Source organism: Sorex fumeus, unplaced genomic scaffold (assembly GCF_029834395.1).
Source record: "Sorex fumeus unplaced genomic scaffold, SorFum_2.1 ptg000098l, whole genome shotgun sequence".
In the NCBI taxonomy this organism is placed as follows: domain Eukaryota; kingdom Metazoa; phylum Chordata; class Mammalia; order Eulipotyphla; family Soricidae; genus Sorex; species Sorex fumeus.
This window is the reverse complement of record NW_026606155.1, coordinates 72,394,848-72,411,820: the sequence shown is the minus strand read 5'-3', so window position 1 is coordinate 72,411,820 and position 16,973 is coordinate 72,394,848. Positions and strand designations below refer to the sequence as shown.

At 50.1% G+C, this 16,973-nt stretch overlaps 2 protein-coding genes across 2 annotated transcripts in view; one reads left to right on the top strand and one right to left on the bottom strand.

Moving 5' to 3' along the window:
- Positions 1-16,973, top strand: part of CUNH14orf119 (chromosome unknown C14orf119 homolog) — a 275,876-nt gene that overhangs the window by 186,885 nt on the left and 72,018 nt on the right. The window lies entirely within an intron of this gene.
- Positions 7,574-16,526, bottom strand: PSMB5 (proteasome 20S subunit beta 5). Its single transcript, XM_056134436.1, has 3 exons — positions 16,310-16,526; positions 15,194-15,500; positions 7,574-8,083 (listed from the first exon to the last, which is right to left on the bottom strand). The coding sequence occupies exons 1-3, from the start codon at positions 16,505-16,507 to the stop codon at positions 7,797-7,799; spliced, it is 792 nt and encodes a 263-aa protein (XP_055990411.1). The 5' UTR covers positions 16,508-16,526; the 3' UTR covers positions 7,574-7,796.

Genomic DNA, 16,973 nt, shown 5'->3' with positions numbered 1-16,973 from the left:
TGTTTTGGGGTCACGCCTGCAGGTGGTTGAGGGCTACTCCCAGCTCCAAGTTTGGGGAGCACTTGATACAGGGAACCGTGTGGTGCTCACCCCAGGCCTCTGGCCTGTGCCCAGCCCTTGGAGCTCTCTCAGCCTGATGGTTATGTTGATAATTATGAGTCTATTTCTAGAAAGGTCAGAGTTAAGTTGGAAAAGCCATTTCTCTCCCTCCCTTTCTTATGGCCATAGGGGAATCTTTCTTCTCCTATTCCCTTTCCCTCATCCTCGCTATTGCTGTTGTTGCTGCTGTAATGCCCAGGGTTACACACTGATCATGGTACCCACATGCTTTTACTTGTGGCACCTGCTGAGGTCCCACATTTTAGTTGGGGTGCTAAAGTACACCTGGCTGATCTAGCTGTGTACGGGAGATCGCTCACTCTGTTATGACACTGTGGGGTTCCCGAGGGTGCAGCCTGCAACCACCAGTACCACCTTTGGTGCATATGGGCTCACTGGGGACCAGACTTGCAACCTCAGGTGCCGTAGTCACTGAACCATCTTCAGACCCCAAGTTTGTCTTTTTTTTTTGTTTTTTTTTGGTGGTGGTGGAGTGAGTCACACCTGGTGGTGCTCAGGGCTTGTTCCTGGCTCTGTGCTCAGGGGTCATTCCTGGTAGGGCTCAGGGATCATACAGGGAGCTGGGGATTAAAGCCGGGTTTGCTGTTTGCAAAGCAAGCTTCCTACTCACTCCACTATCTCTCCAGCCCTCCCCCTAAATTTAGCATTTTAATTCTAAAATTTGATCTTTCAAATTTTACATTTTGCAAATGACATGTGAATTGAGGAAAGCGCTTATGTGGCTTTGAGTGAAGCAGATTCTGATTGAAGCTGGTTTTGTTCAGTGGGATCCCAGAAGGGCTTTCCTAGGCAGTGAACCCAACCCCTCTCCCCTCCCCTGAAGCTGGATACTACTCCTGATAGTCATGCGTTAACATCCCCAAGAATGTTTGACAACCTGAGTGGAAGGAGACCCCAGAGCCAGTGAAAGGGTGTCCTCCAAGGCGCTGGAGAGGGAAGAGTCTGGCAGAGCTGAGAGTGGGAGAGAGGAAAGAGGTTCCAAAAAAATGCAAGAGACTCAGAGGGAAAGAGACGGAAGGAAGGCCTGCTGCAGAGAATAGCACTCAAGGAAGGAGGCAGAGAAAAGTTTCTGGCATAGCAGGTATAAGGGAAGATATGATTTAGGTTTTGTTTTTGTTCTGTTTGGGGGTCGCCCCCTGTGATAATGTTCTGGACTTACGCCTGTTCCATGCTCAGGCATGGCTTGTGGCCGTGCTCGGGGACCATTTTCTATGAATTATGTTAGTCTTGGCTGCCTGCAGGCCAAGCACCTTATCCCTTCTACTCTCTCGGTCCTTGATTTTGTTTTGTATTTTGGTTTTGGGATCACAACTGATGGTGCTTGGGGGGCTACTCCTGGCTTGGTGCCCAGGATGGTGGTAGGGATCTATAGGGTGTGTAATTTTGCATGCATAGCTCATGCACTATGCCTTGAGCCATCTCCACTGCTCTGCACCTGGGGGGTCCAAGTATCTTTCTTTATAAAATGTAATCACCTGGCATAGTGCCGTGCTCAGATGCTACTCCTGGTTCTCTGCTTCGGAGTGCTCCCAACTGTGCTCGGGGATCTTGCGGTGCCAGGGGTTGGAGTCAGCTGCATGCAAAACAAGTGCTTAACCCTTATTCTATCTCACTGACCCCAAGCTGCCTTTTTTCCCCCCCTGGTGGTGTGTGTTTGGTGGGGGTGGGGGTGTTGGGCTATACCCAGCTATGTTCAAGGTTTACTCCTGGTGGTTCTCAGTAGAATACATGCAGTGCCAAGTATCTAAATGGGGTTGGCCATATGCAAGGCAAGTACTTTACTCACTCTGCTATATCTCTAGTCTCCAAAACTGCTTTTAGTAAAGTAGTTTAATGTATATTTTTGTTTTGGAGTCATACCGGCTGTGCTCAGGGTTTACCTCTGGCTATATGTTCAGGGATCACTGCTGGTGGGGTCTGGGGATCATATGTAATGCTGATCCCTGGTTGGCCCTGTGCAAGGCAAGTGCCTTCCCCGCTGTGCTACATTGTGGCTCCAGCCCTGGCCCCTGCTCCCTTTACGAGAGTGATCCTTGCTCTTTCTCTGGCCAGGCTAGGCTAAGAACGTGATTTTAAGAACTCAGGCTTGCACAAGTGGTGGAGAAGAGGCAAGATGCTTGCGGATTGTGAGCGACTGTGGCAGTGCAGGGCACACAGAGGTGGCTGCTCATGGTCGATGACGGGACAGACAGTCTGTCTCGGGGGTCCATGTTTCACTGTGCAGTAGCTTCTAGCCGCTCCTTTCTCCCAGTTCTCTGCCCACTCTCTCCGTCACTGTCCTTCTGAGTCTCCGCTCCTCTCCTGTCCCCCATTTGCCAGTCCATCTCCCCATCAGCATCGCCATCCATCCCCGCGCCTCCCTCAGCTTTGTTCAGTCTCTCTTGCTGCCCAGGAGTGGCGGTTCACTTTCTCGCTCTCATTTGTCTCTCGCTCTCTCTAGCTTGCTTTCTCTCCTTCCAGCCGTGTTTCCCTCTGTAATACCAGGTTTTTGGGCACCCTGCAGCTAGTGATAACCTTTTCTCGTTACATTAAAATCCATAAGCAGCACTTGGTTTATTGATTGATTGTTTTTTATTTAAATTCTGCGGAGGGAGAAGAAAAGGGAATTTTTTTAAAGCTAAAGCAAAAGCATGAGAACAAGCAAAGGGGGAGATGGGGGCTTCCCGAGAGCATATTGGTGGGGGGAGAAGGGGCGGGGGTGGGCGGGCATCAGAAGAGGCTGAACTCAAGGGTGTGTCATTTCTTTTCAAATAAAATACATCAGCTGACAACTAAATCTAGATTGTAGAGGGTTAAGTTCCACGTTAGGCTTGGCACCCAGCTCAGGCAAAAAGCTTCAGGGAGAAATGAGTTGGGTTAAATAAACCCAAGAAGCTGACGTGGGTAAAATTTCTTCTGCCTGACCCACAAACAACTGCAAACAGGACATTTTCTAAATGATGTTTATTGTGGGGCTTCAGTGGGGCATAGCCCCTGGATGCAAGAAGTTGGCCAAGCCCTGGGGAGTGAATCCTGAGGACTGAGGGGGTGCCGGGGCCAGGTGGGAGGGGGTAGCAGAAGCTGGTCAGGGCACTTGTGATGAATCTTTGCTATAATGAAAGCTCTTCTAATATGACTCTGGCCTCCTGAAGGGACACTAGGATTTTGAAAAGAAAGCTCAACAGCAATGCTTGGTTACAGTATGTATGTATTTGAGTTCATAAAGCACTTCCTTATGTCTTCAGGTCACCCTGCTGGTGTCAGGAAGCAGCTCATCTGCTCCAGTCAGGGCAGTTTAAGCAAAAAACATTAAAAAATGAGAGAACAAAAAAGGGCCAGAGCAATAGTACAGTGGGTAGGGTGCTTGCCTTGCACGTGGCAGACTTGGGTTTTATCCCTGGCATCCTATGTGGTCCCCTGAGCACTGCCAGGAGTAATTCCTGCGTGCAGAGCCAGGAGTAACCCCTGAGCATCACTGGTGTGCCTCAAAACAAACAGAAAAAAACCTACCCGTACTTACCAAATCTAATATGCTCATGGAAATTAACCCAACCCGCTTCCTTTCTTTGGAGCCAGAGACAGGCCATCTCCCCAGTTTCTTACCTCCTTTTTCATCCCATCAAGTTTTTTTTTTCTTTTTGGGTCACACCTGGCAATGCACAGGGGTTACTCCTGGCTCATGCATGCAGGAATTATTCCTGGCGGTGCTCAGGGGAACATATGGGATGCTGGGAATCGAAGTCGGGTCAGCCATGCAAGGCAAACGGCCTACCTACTGTGCTATCGCTCCAGCCCCCTCAACCCACCAACTTCAATAGACCACATAGAGCCCATGGACCAGAATGAATCAGTTGGTTGATTTCCCTTCAAAGGATGTAACTTTCCACTCCTCAAATGGTATTGTCTCATTTGTTAGTTCTCTCATTTGCTACCGAGGGGGGTATCAAGAGACCTGGTTGGCCTACAGAAGGAACACGAAGGAAGTTAATGCTTTGGTCCTGACTTGCTTTTACTGTGCCCTTCCCTGCTCCACTCTAATGACCAGACCAACCTTCTTACCTGCCCTCAGGAACATTCTCCTCTCCCCCTATGCTGACGCCCCATAGCCCTGCCTTGCCCAGAGTGGAGCAACTGAAAGATCATGTTCCCACACCCAGAGCACTCCCTGCTAGCTAGAAAAAGCACCTCCAGGAGCTTTTGCTCCCTCTTTAATCAGATTAGTCCCATCACCTACCCAGAGGAGCCAGATTTGGGTGTTACTGAGTTGCCTGTGGAAGGAGAGGAAATTGTCAGGCATCACTTAAAGAGCCCTGTCCCTTGGACATCTGGGAACTGCCAGGAGAAATTAATCTTCCAGCTATTTAAGGCAATTTCTTTTCCATCATCCTTTGTCAAGAGGACTGCACTGGGAAATGAATCTGATGGGAGTCCCTGAACTGGTACACTCCACTCCACAGCATCTCTTCACTGCTATGCAGCATCCATCATCCTCACGCAGCAGAGACAGACGCAGCCTCACTGGCAAAGCCCACTCCCTACCAGACTCGGCAGCAAGCAACCACAAGGGCCCGTGCGCAGGCCCCTGGGCCTGTTACTGAGGCTTCCCTCCCTCCCCTGACTTTTTCCAGAAAATGACCACAAATTGATCGCATCCATTAAGCAAGTCTTCCTCTTATCCATGAGAGAGGAAGCTGAGAACAGGGGATATACTGAGCACAGCATATGGAACCTGGGGTCACGGTCTTCCATTTTCTCACCTGAGTGTGGAAACTCAGTGAGGAGCAGAGTTCAACAGCTCCACAACTACCAGAGCTCAGCAGGAGACAGCCACTGGGTGAGGGTACCATGATCCAACACTATCTCTTGCCTCTGCAGTGGTTTTTTTCTCTAATGGGCTAACTGGACAAGGGAATTTTAGGCACTCTGGGGTCGTGTAAAGGAAGTCTAGTTTTTAACTTTATATCTTCAAGGACACCCCTTAGGGTAGTTGTGTTCCTCAGAGTTCCAAGAAGTGCCAGGGAATTTATATGGATATGGGGTGGGGATAGGGAAATGGCCAAAGGGAAAGTCAGTGGTTGAATCTGACTTCCCAGTTCATCTTCAACTGAATTTTCTTCCAGGTGTTCAGCTTTTTGAAAAAATTAGTTTTTATTGAAGAGCTATGATTTGAAGTGTTTTGTTTTGTTTTGTTTGTTTTTGTTTAAATCCTGGGGTTACACCCAGCTGTGCTCAAGGCTTCTTTTTTTTTCTTTTTGGGTCACACCCAGCAATGATCAGGGGTTACTCCTGGTTCATGCACTCAGGAATTACTCCTGGCAGTACTCAGGGGATCATATGGGGTGCTGGGAATCAAACCCAGGTTGGCCGCGCGTGCAAGGCAAACGCCCTACCTGCTGTGCTATCGCTCCAGCCCTCAAGGCTTATTTCTGGCTTTGCTTAAGATCACTTATGACAGGTCTCGGGGCACTGACCATATGTGGTGCAAGGTATCAAAACTAGGTCAGCTATAGGCAGGGCAAGAACCCTAACCACTGTATTATCTCTCTAGCCCCTGGTGTTGGTATTTCTAAGTGTTCATTTTTCTTATAGTTCATTTTTTGGGGTGTGGGGATGGGGGTCTGGGCCTCATTCAGGAGTACTCAGGGGCTATTCTGGACCCTGAGCTTAAGAGTCACTCCCAGGGGTGCTTGGGGGACCATGTGGTGCTGGCAATTATAGCAGAGTTGGCTGTGAGCTGCATGCAAGGCAAATGCCTTAACCCCTGTACTATCTCTGCAGCCCGCAATGTTCCTGTTTTTCAAAAGCTCTGCAAACCAGGGTCCTAGGTGGTGAGCAGGAGAATCGAAACTATGCTCCATACAGCTACCCTTGCCAATGGTTACACGCAACAGAGCGTACGGGCTGGCCAGCTCTGGCCTAGAGGAGGTGCAGGTCGATGCTAGAAGCTCCCAGACTCCAGGGGCTCGAGAAGCACTTCTCAGCAAAATGAATCTCTTTCGGCACGAGAGTCATTTGTTTTCCAAACTCCCTTCTCCAATCTCACTAATTCCCAATTTCCCTGCATTTGACAAATGCAATTAACAAGCCTCGATCAGTTCCTGGCCGACAGCCGTCATTAATCAATAGACTGCATGAGGCAGAGGGGGAAGGGAAGGAGCACAAGGGAAGGGAGCTTTTTGGATGGGGAGGAGGCCTCATCCTCCACTCCTGTACACCATTGACTCCTCTGTCACAACATGACACTGTAGTGTCACCCTACTGACCCACCCTGACTAGAGTACAAGGTGTCCTCCACTCCCAGGTTTTTTTCCAGGGTTGGGGGCAAACACAACACACGGCAGTATTCAGGGGTTATTCCTATCTCTGCGTTCAGAGATGCAGGGGAACATGGGGGATGCTGGGAATTGAACCCAGGTCAGCCATGTACAAAGAAGCATCCTACCACTGTACTGTGTTTTAAAGGCTTCTCCACTCCTGTTTTAAAGGCTTCTCCCATCCACCTTTCTTAGCTCTCCAGTCTTTTTTAACAGAAGGCCTTGCCATCTGCTGCCATCATAGCTTGGGAGCCCACCCCCCAAGCCTCCCCAGCGCTGGGTGTGATAAATCAGCCATCTCCACTCTCAGCAGGGACTCTTCCCCACGCACACATTTCAGTGACAATTCTGGGCTGCTTCCTGTCTGGAAGCTGAGTCCACCAACATCCCCGTTGGGAGACCAGCAGGGCAAGGACGACCAAGTTCAGGGTCATTACTGCTTCCACAGCCCTCTCTTTGTCCTGTCCTCTGCCAGGGTCTAAGCCTTCCCTTCCCAATTCAAGATTTACCCTCTTGGAAGCAGGAGAGAGAGCTCACAGGTATGGTGGGCGTAACTGGCATGTGAGGCCCTAAGTCCGACCCCAAGCACTGCAAGTCCGACCCCTGCCATCCCCCAAGCCTGCACACAAAGCAGAGTGGGCTCCCCTGTACCAAACGCTCAGGCCTACACCTGCACACCAGTGTACACCTGTATACTCCTACACCAGATCTAGGAGTATCAGAAGTGACCCCAGGCTCTGAGTACTCCTGGGAAGCCCCCTCCTCCCCAAAAAAAGATATTCACTTCATGCTTCTGCTGTGCATGAGGCCGCCAGTCTCGCCCAGCCTCCCCAACCGCTCCCCCCCACCCCCCCCCCCCGCCCAGGGTGAGAGCTTTCTTCTCCACAGCGCTGCGTGGTACAGGCCTGAGCATCTTTCCACCTCATCAACTCTTCATCTCTCTGCAAACAGCATCGGGAAGGGCTCCCTCCTCCCTGCCTCTCTCCTTCCTCTCCTTTATTATTAGCTTCGTGAGTGGGGATGTTAATGTATTCACTAGACAATGTCTTCACACCACTGTTTCCTGTAATTACAGTCACTTCCCTCCCACTGCCCCGGCTTATTTGACTGCAAAGTGCTTGGAGGAGGAACAGTGTGGACGAAAGACACAACACACAGGCTGAGGTCGAGTAGTGTAATGTTAACAACCAAGAGAGTTAAGCAAGAAATCACTTCCAGAGCAGCTCAGTAATTGGTAACACACAGAGGTCAATGCTTCAAAACTTAAAAAAAAAAAAAATGACCTATACAATTCGGGGCCTCCCCACTATGGAACGAGGTGCTGGACTCGTATTAACCAAGACACCCCAAGGGATTAAAGCAAGTGGCCACATTCACCCTCCTTCAGTGGGCAGAGCCACTGTACTTGTCATGCAGGTCAGCTACGTTGTCACTGGAGACTCGGATCCAGCCATCCTCCCGGACGTGGTAGAGGTTGACCGAACCTCCTGAGTAAGCATCTCTGTAGGTAGCCTGGTAGATGGCTCGGCGGGCCAGATCATAGGCACGCTCCACCTCCATGTCATAGGAATAGCCCCGATCCATGACCCCATAAGCATATACAGAGCCAGAGCCGACAGAGAAGGTGACTCCTGAGATCCGGTTGCCTTCACTGTCCACATAGTAGAGGCCTGGAAAGAGAGATCTCGTTAGCGGAAACAAAAACAACTACCCCGCCCCCCCAGCTAACTCAAGCACGAAGGCAATACTTTCATCTTTTGTGAAGCCCAAGGGAGGCTGACAGTGATACATTCTACAGAATTAGTTAAAAGGAGAGCAAGAGGGAGTGAGAGCCATGGGCAAGGGCATATGCTTTGCAGGTCTGGAAGGCATGGTTTGATCCCCAGCACGGCACAGTCCCCAGAGCATTGCCAAGAGTGATCTCTGGCACTGCCAGGTATGACCCGAAATCCAAAAACAAAAATGCAAAAAAACTTAAGAAACTCCTTATTTAAAAAAATGCCAGATTTGGGGGCTGGAGCAATAGCACAGCGGGTAGGGCATTTGCTTTGCACGTGGCTGACCCGGGTTCAATTCCCAGCATCCCGTATGGTCCCCTGAGACCCTGGTGGTGCTGAGTGCAAAGCCAGGAGTAACCCATGTGCATTGCTGGGTGTGACCAAAAAAAAAAAAAAAAAAAAAAAAAACCCAGAGTCAAGGCCAGAACGATAGGATAGCAGGTAGGGTGTTTGCCTTGTACCCAGCAACCTGGGTTCAATGACCGGCATCCCATATAATCTCTCAAGCCTGCCAGGAATGACCCCTGAATGCAGCGCCAGCAGTAAGCCTGGAGCAGAGCTGGGTATGGCCCCCAAACCAAAAAACTAAAAAATGAAATGCCAGATTCAACAACATAGCACCCTCTCACATGTTGTTGGGGCCAGAGAGATAGTCCAGTGGGTAAGGTGCTTGCCCTGTATATAGCCAATTCGGGTTCTATCCCGGCATCCCTTATGACCACCAGCAGTGATTCCTCAGTGCAGAGCTGGGTTGCACCACGGGGTGTGGCCCCAAAACCAAATAAAGTCTGGGGGGGAAATAATTTTAGTGAAGTTCATGCCCAATTCAATCAGCTTAATCAATGGCTGAATAAACAGCAGTGCTCCTACATTATAATAAATAAATAATCTTAGCCCTCAGAATGTAAGCTGTCTGGGACAAGCCATACTTTGCACAGTAGAATAAAGTCTAGAGTTCTCAATCATATAAAGATCTCCGTTGATCGATCTGGTAACCACTGGTCATATCTAAATATAGAACTTTTACAATGAAATTAGCACCACATGCCTAAATGACAGTACTCTAGACCTGCTGGGTTAGATAACAAATATCTTTATATCTATAGATATTTTAGTTTTGGGGGTCACACCCAGCAGTTCTCACAGATCACTCCCATTGCTTAGGGGATCATGCAGTGCAAGGGACTGAACTAGGACTGCTGCATTTTCTTTTGAAGACAGGGGTCACACCAGGTGGTGCTCAGGGAACCATATGGGGTACCAGGGATGGAACTCAGGATGACCATGAGTACGGCATGAGTGAGGCAAGTGCCCTACCCACTGTACTACTGCTCTGGTCGCCTACATTTTGGCAAAGCATTTGTCCCAGGCCATTCTAGTGCAAACTGAAATGAATCTATCTTGGGGCTGAAGCAATAGCACAGCAGGTAGGGCATTTGCCTAGCACACGGCCAACCCAGGTTCGATTCCCAGCATCCCACATGATCCCCTGAGCACCGCCAGGGGTAATTCCTCAGTGCAGAGCCAGGAGTAACCCCTGTGTATTGCCAGGTGTGACCCAAAAAGCAAAAAAACAAAGTAATAAGTTAAACCAAAAAAAAAAAAGAATATAGCTATGTCCACTTATATATGGCTTATAAACGTTAAAGTATTTATTATTTGGCCCTAAAAAAAAAAAAACCCTCCCTCTCTACTCCCTAATTTCTGGCAATTTTCTACTCTGGTGAAGCCTGTGTTCCCTTTTGAACACATTATCTTTCTCTATCTCTCTCCCTCTTCTCACATCTCTAAATTTCTTTCAAGAGAAAAAATTTTGCTTCACGAAAAATATAACTTTAAAAAAGCTGACTTTCAGTACATATGGAATTGTACACAAATATTTATTTTTTTCTTTCAGGGCCACAAGTAGTAGTGTTTATGGGACCATTTGGTCCATACCTGGGCCTCCAGCACACAAAGCATGAACTCTGCCTGCTGAGCTAGGTCTTCCAACCCTAGACAAAAGCAAAGTAAGAATTTGGAGGAGATGAATATGAAGACAATACAGTTGTGAGGCACTTGCCTTGAATATAGCTGGCCCTGATTCCACCCCAGGCATAACATATGGTCCCCAAGCACCATCAGAAGTAACCCCTGAGCACTACTGGGCATGGCCTCAAAACCCATCCCCACAAGAAGCACTAGGAATCAAACCCAGGTCTCATGCATGCAAGGTGCAAGCACTAAGCCATATACCCTGTCATGACTCATTAATTAAATATATATATATCACTGTCACTGTCACTTCGCTGTTCACTGATTTGCTCAAGCAGGTCCAGTAACATTGTGAGACTTGTTACTGTATTTGGAATATCGAATATCTCACAAAATAAAATTCCAACTGAACAAAGTCCAATTTTCTATCTCAAATACTTTCAGTAATTCTCCAGTTCCCTTACTGAACTTCTCCCTTTTGGGTCTCATCAGCCTATACTCCACTCTGTGGTCCTGGATTCTATTTTTTTTTTTTTTTTGGTGGATGGAATGGGGATGGAGTTGGTGGCTTGGGCCACACCCAGCGATGCTCAGGGGTTACTCCTGGCTCTGCACTCAGAAATAAATCCTGGAGGCACACAGGAGATCATATGGGATGCTGGGATTGTAGCCAGGTCAGTCATGTGCAAGACAAGTGCCTTACCTGCTATACTGGTGCTCTGGGCCCCAGTGATTCTCGATTCTGACAAGAACATCACTAATGGTTTTATTTTAGTGGGTCTCAACTCTCACTATGCACAAGAATCATCTGAGGACACATTTTAAGGGTCAGAGAATAGCTTGATGGGGTAAGCACAAGCTATGCATGCAAGAGACCTGGGTTCTATTCTCTGGCACCAAACGGTCCCCAAAGCACCATGAGGAGTGACTCCCAAGTATGGAACCAGGAGTAGCTCCTGAGAACCACTGGGTGTGGCCCAAAAACCAAAACAACAAAAAGATGCCTAGAATTCTTTTTCTTTTTGGGCCACTCCTGGTGGTACTCAGGACCTTACTCCTGGCTCTGAGCTCAGGGGCCATCCATATGGTATGCTGGGGATCAAAGCCAGAGGACCATATGGAATATCGGGGATCAAGCCCAAGATGGTCACATGCAAGGCTTTACCTGCAGTACTATCTCTCTGGCCCCCCGCCATTTTTTTTTTGGTGGGGGTTGTTATACTGCTATACTCAGGGTCTACTCCTGGCTCTGCACTCAGGGATCACTCCTGGTGGGCTCAGGGATGATATGGGATGCTGGAGATGGAACCCAGGCAAGTCTCATAAAAGGTACGCCTTACCTGCTGTACTACCTCTCCAGCTCCCACCCCCTCTTTTTTTACTCAGGGGGTCACTCTTGGCTCTGCACCCAGGAATCAATCCTGGCGGTGCTCAGGGAACCATATGGGATGCTGGGAATCGAAGCTGGGTCGGCCAAGTGCAAGGCAAATGCCCTACCCGCTGTGCTACTGCTCCAGCCCCCCCTCGTTTTTTAATCTCCTCATTCATCCTGCATGCAGTAATGAACTTATAGTCTCCAAGTGAAGAAGTGGTAGATATTCTATAATTCAAAAGAAAACTAGGTGTTTAGTAAGCAGGCAGATGCATGAAGCAAAAACAATAGGACAGAATAATTATTTTCGAGCACCGAGGGAGAAAATTACACAGAAGGTAACTAGCTGTATTGATTAAAGTGACATTTGAAACGGAGTGGGGCCAGAAGGATAACTCAATGGCTGAGGACATGCTTTGTATGAGAAGGTTCAGGTTTGATCCCTGTACCACATATGGTCCCCAAAACACAGAGCAGGAGTAGCCCTGAGCACAACTGAGTGTTCCCCAAAGCCCAAAACAATTACTACATGTGGCTGACCCGGGTTCTATCCCTGGCACCCTATGGTCCACCTAGCTGCACCCACCAGGAATGATGAGAGAGAGAGAGAAGAGAGAAGAGAAAGAAGAGGGAGTGGAGAGAGAGCAAAGGAGACAGGGAAGGAGGAGGGAGAGGGGTGGGGAAGGGAGAGAGGGGGGAGAGAGGGAGAGAGGGAGAGAAGGGGAAAGAGGGGGAGAGAAAGAGAGAGAAAGGAGAGAGAGAATCCTCCTCAGCAAACACATAATTACACTGGCCAAGAGATGTGTTTCTCAAGAGGTAACGAACAGGCCTTGCATAAAGGAAGCCCCCAACTTGATTCTGCGTTCACACGCCATTTAAAAAATGGCAGAAGGGCCGGAGCAATAGTACAGCAGGAGGGTGCTTGCCTTGTCAACCCAGGTTTGATCCCTAGCATTCCATGGACGATCCCCTGAGCAACCCCAGGAATGATTCCTAAGTGCAGAGCCAGGGAGTAACCCCTGAGCACCAACAGGTGTGACCCAAAAAGCCAGGAAAATTAAAAAAAAAAGGCAGAAGAGGAGCTGACACCAGGCACATGGCTAAACTTTCCCGAAAGGCTTTTATATACCAGCAGAATGGAAGATAGATCAAGAAATTTCTTTTCAGAGATGACAGGTCAGAATGATCCTTACGTTAAGGAAATGAGATGAGATCCCTGTAAGGCCAAAACCATGCTGAAGAAAAAAAGGGCAATTCCTAATGGCTACTTAATATAGTGTTTCACTGTCCAATACAACACACATGGCTACTAAGAACTTGAAAGGGGTCTGGGCTGGGCTGGAGAGATAGAACAGCAGTGGGTAGGGCATTTGCCTTGCATGTAGCCAACCTGGGTTCATTCCCTGGCATCCAATATGGTACCCTGAGCACCATCAGGACCAGGAGTAATTACTGAGTCAAGAGCCAGGAGTAACCCCTGAGCATCACCAGTGGCTCCCTCCAAAAAAAAAATCAAAACACCCCCCCTCCCCCCCGCCACCAAAAGAAGCTGAAAGAGGGCTAATGCCACATGCTAAAATACTATTTTGGGTATTGAGATAACTGTAGCACTGTCTTCCCGTTGTTCAATGATTTGCTCAAGCGGGCACCAGTAATGTCTCCATTGTGAGACTTGTTACCATTTTTGGCATATCGAATATGCCAACGGTAGCTTGCCAGGCTCTGCTGTGTGGGCGGGATACTCTCAGTAGCTTGCTGGGCTCTCAGAGAGGGGTGGAGGAATTGAACCCAGGTTGGCTGTGCAAGGCAAACACCCTACCCGCTATGCTATTGCTCCGCCCATTGAGATAAACTATTAAAAAATTTATTTCAGGGGCTGGAGTAATAGTACAGCGGGTAAGGTGTTTGCCTTACATGCAGCCAACCCGGGTTTGAATTTCAGCACCCCATACGGTCCCCTGAGCACCACCAGGAGTAATTCCTGAGCGCAAAGCGCTGTGCGCAACCCCTGTGCATTACTGGGTGTGATCTGAAAAGCAAAAAAAGCAAAAAAAAAAAAAAATTATTTCAGGGGCCAGAGCAATAGTTCACCGGGTACAGTGTTTGCCTTGCATGCAGCCAACCCAGCTTTGATCCTCAGCATCCCATATGGTTCCCCTGAGCACCACCAGGAGTAATTTCTGAATACAGAGCCAGGAGTAACCCCTGAGCATTGCCGGATGACCCAAAAAAGAAAAAAAATTATTTCACCTATTTACTTTTTTTTTTTTTTTCAGGGTTGGAGGGTCACATCCAGCAGTGCTCAGGGAACCATATGTGGTGCTGGGGATCAAACCAGTGTCAGTGGCATGCAAAGAAAATGCCTTGGGGATGGAGCGAGTAGGAAATTTGCCTTACACATGGCCGACCCGGGTTCAATCCCCGGTATCCCATATGGTCCCCCAAGCACCGCCAGGAGTAATTCCTGAGTGCAAAGCTAGGAGTAATCCCTGAGCATCGCTGGGTGTGACCCAAAGAGCAAAAAAAAAAAAAAAAAAAAGTGCCTTACGTCCTTGTGCTAGCTCTCTGGCTGCTCCCATTAGGGTTTCTTTGTTTGGCTTTTCATCATGCCTGGCAGTGCTCAGGGATCATTCCTAGAGTGGCTCCGTAGACCATACGGGGTATGGGAGATCAAACCTAGGTCAGCTTCATGCAGGGCAAGTGCCCGACCCACTGTACTATCTCTCTGGTCTCCCTTATCATTTGTTTTAATTAGAAAACACTGATGAGAGCTTCATGTCTATTAGCTAATCTAAATCTCAAATACAACTCTTGATGAGTTTTATGCGACTTTTAATTTTGGTTTTTCGATGATACAGAGGCTACTCCAGTGCTTGGGGATCACCTGATGGTTCCAGGGATCAAACCTCGGCCTCCCACATTGCAAAACCTGCACTCAGCATACTGAACTACCCACTGAACTCTCTGGCCCTGAAGTTTTATTTTCTAGGAAAAGGGCTGATGCAAAAAACACCACATGTCAAACACTTAACTGATGTTTAAGGCCTTAACATTTAACTGATGTAACAGATGATGAAACAGTCTGGAAAACCAAGGAATCTGCTAGCGTCACATGGTGGTGACACAATGGTTCTAACTCCACGCCTTCTTTTTTTGTTCTGTTTGTTTTGAGGCCACACCCAGCTATACTCATGGGGTTACTCCTCCCCTTGTACTCAGGAACTATTCCTAGCAGTGTTCAGGGGACTATATGGGGTGCCAGGGGATCGAACCCATATAAGTCACATGCAAGGCAAGCACACTACCTGCTGTACTATCTATCACTGCAATCCCTCCATGCCGTCCTCTTCTTTTAACTGACTTTTGGGGGCCACTCTGAGCTGTGCTCAGGACTTACTCCTGGCTTTGTGATCAGGGTCAGGGTACGTTCCTGGCGATGCTCGGGGGCCATATGGGGAGCTGGGGATCCAACCCACGGCAGCCGAATGAGCTGAATGCACGACCAATGCACTATCCACTGTACTATCTCTCCGGCCCCTAGCTCTGCGCCTTCTACACCAACAGTTCTTTCCTTGGACAGGGAGAAGGGCTGAGAGTCCTGTCAACCACCTGCTCATCCAAGCAGAGCCCGCCGAGCAGATAAGGGATTCACTCACCAGGGCCTCTCTTATCCCAGCCACAGATCATGGTGCCCATGGAGAGTCCCATGCCTTTATACTGATACACCATGTTGGCCAGCAGTTTGGACGCTGCGGCTACTGAGATGCGCTCCTTATTGCGCAGCTCGTAGATGCGGCACTGCCGGGCCAAGAGTCGCTCCCAGAAGCTGCAGTCAGCCGCGCCCCCAGCCATGGTCCCCAGCAGGTAGGGGTTGATCTCGATGACCTTCTTCACAGTCTGGGAGGCAATGTAGGCACCCGCGGTGGCTCGGGAGTCCGCGGCGACAATGACTCCGTGGCGAAACTGTCGGGATGAGTGGGAGAAAGCAGGTCAGAGCACAGAACGCATCACACATCCCCCGCCCCTTGCTGGGTGCACGCACGCCGATCCAGGCGTCTCTTTCGGGGTGCTGGGTGACCTGCACCACATACCTTCCCACAGAGCGGGGTCATCTCCACCCCGAGATACCGGGATGGCAATCAGTAACCTCACTTCGAAGATGAGGAGGGCCATAGAGATAGTACAGCAGGTAGGGCGCTTGCCTTGCACTTGGCCGACCCCAGTTCGATCCCCGGTTCGACCCCACACGGTTCCCCGAGCCCGCCAGGAGCAATCCCTGAATGCTGAGCCAGGCGTTAGCCCTACGCACTGCTGGATGTGACCTCCTCCTTCCTCCTCCCTCCAAACAAACAAACAAAAGATGAGAAAACAGGGTCAAAGGAGTTCAAAAGACCTGCCCAAGATCACAGCAGACCTAGTAGGGCAAAGTTGAACCAGGAATCCCCGCAGTCTGGCTCGCCATACAGTGCTCCTCTCTCCCCTCCCCTCCGCCCCGGGCTTCCACTCAGGTCGTCGGATCTCGAAGGGAAAGACTCGACCCGTCAGCCCCTGCGGAGCGAACTCAAGGGCCGTCCCCGCGACGATGACCCCAGCGGCTGCGGCCTCCCCGCTGCGCCGGAGCACCCGGGGGTCGCCCGGGAATCACGCCGGGCCCACCCGGCTTGGTCCTCCCGCCCACCCCCCGCCCCAGCGCTTCTCGCTACGGCCAGGGCGCGGGGGAGAGTCGGGAAGCCCGGAGCCCCGCGCCCCAGCCGCCGCGGCACGGTCCGCACCTTGAAGGCCAGGGTGGTGGTTCCATGAAGCATTTCGATTTTCGGCTCATCTGGGGCACCCCAGTTGGGCGCGGCTAGGTTCAGCCCATCGCTGGGACTCCCTGGACCCAGGTCCAGCAGATCCGCGCGACCCCCGAGTCCGAAAAACCCGCGCTGATTCACCGCTAGCGGCCTCTCCAACACGCTGGCTAGCGCCATGACTGGTAAGGGCAGGAGGAAACTCCCGCGAGAAGACAAGCGAGGCCGGGCAGCGCGTGGCCGTCACAGCCTCACTTCCTATTCATTGCATCCCGGGAGCCATCTTGACTCCTGGCAGCCACGCCCCCACCAGCGAGAACGCCCCACCCCCAACCCCCCACACACACCCGCACGGGGCGAGGGACCGTTTTCCCCTAGGAGGGAGAGGAGCGCACTGGGCTTCCCGACCTGTTACATTCTAAAGGCCGGTCAACTCTGGTCATGACGCAATCTGGACACCGCATTCAATACAGAGGACACGACCATCTTAAGGGAGGCTGGCCATCTTTGAGAAGGGCGTGACGGATTGAAAAATCGGTTCCTGGGGCTGGAGCGATAGTACAGTGGGTAGGGCGGTTTCCTTGCACGCCGTTGACCCGGGTTCGATTCCCAGCATCCCATATTGTCCCTCGAGCACCGCCAGGAA

Coding starts and splice junctions, on each gene's coding strand:
- PSMB5 (XM_056134436.1), bottom strand. CDS start 16,507: ATGGCGCTAGCCAGCGTGTTGGAGAGGCCGCTAGCGGTGAATCAGCGC. Junction 15,501..16,309: donor CCACCACCCTGGCCTTCAAG/GTGCGGACCGTG, acceptor TCATCCCGACAG/TTTCGCCACGGAGTCATTGT. Junction 8,084..15,193: donor CTGGGATAAGAGAGGCCCTG/GTGAGTGAATCC, acceptor CTCTCTTTCCAG/GCCTCTACTATGTGGACAGT.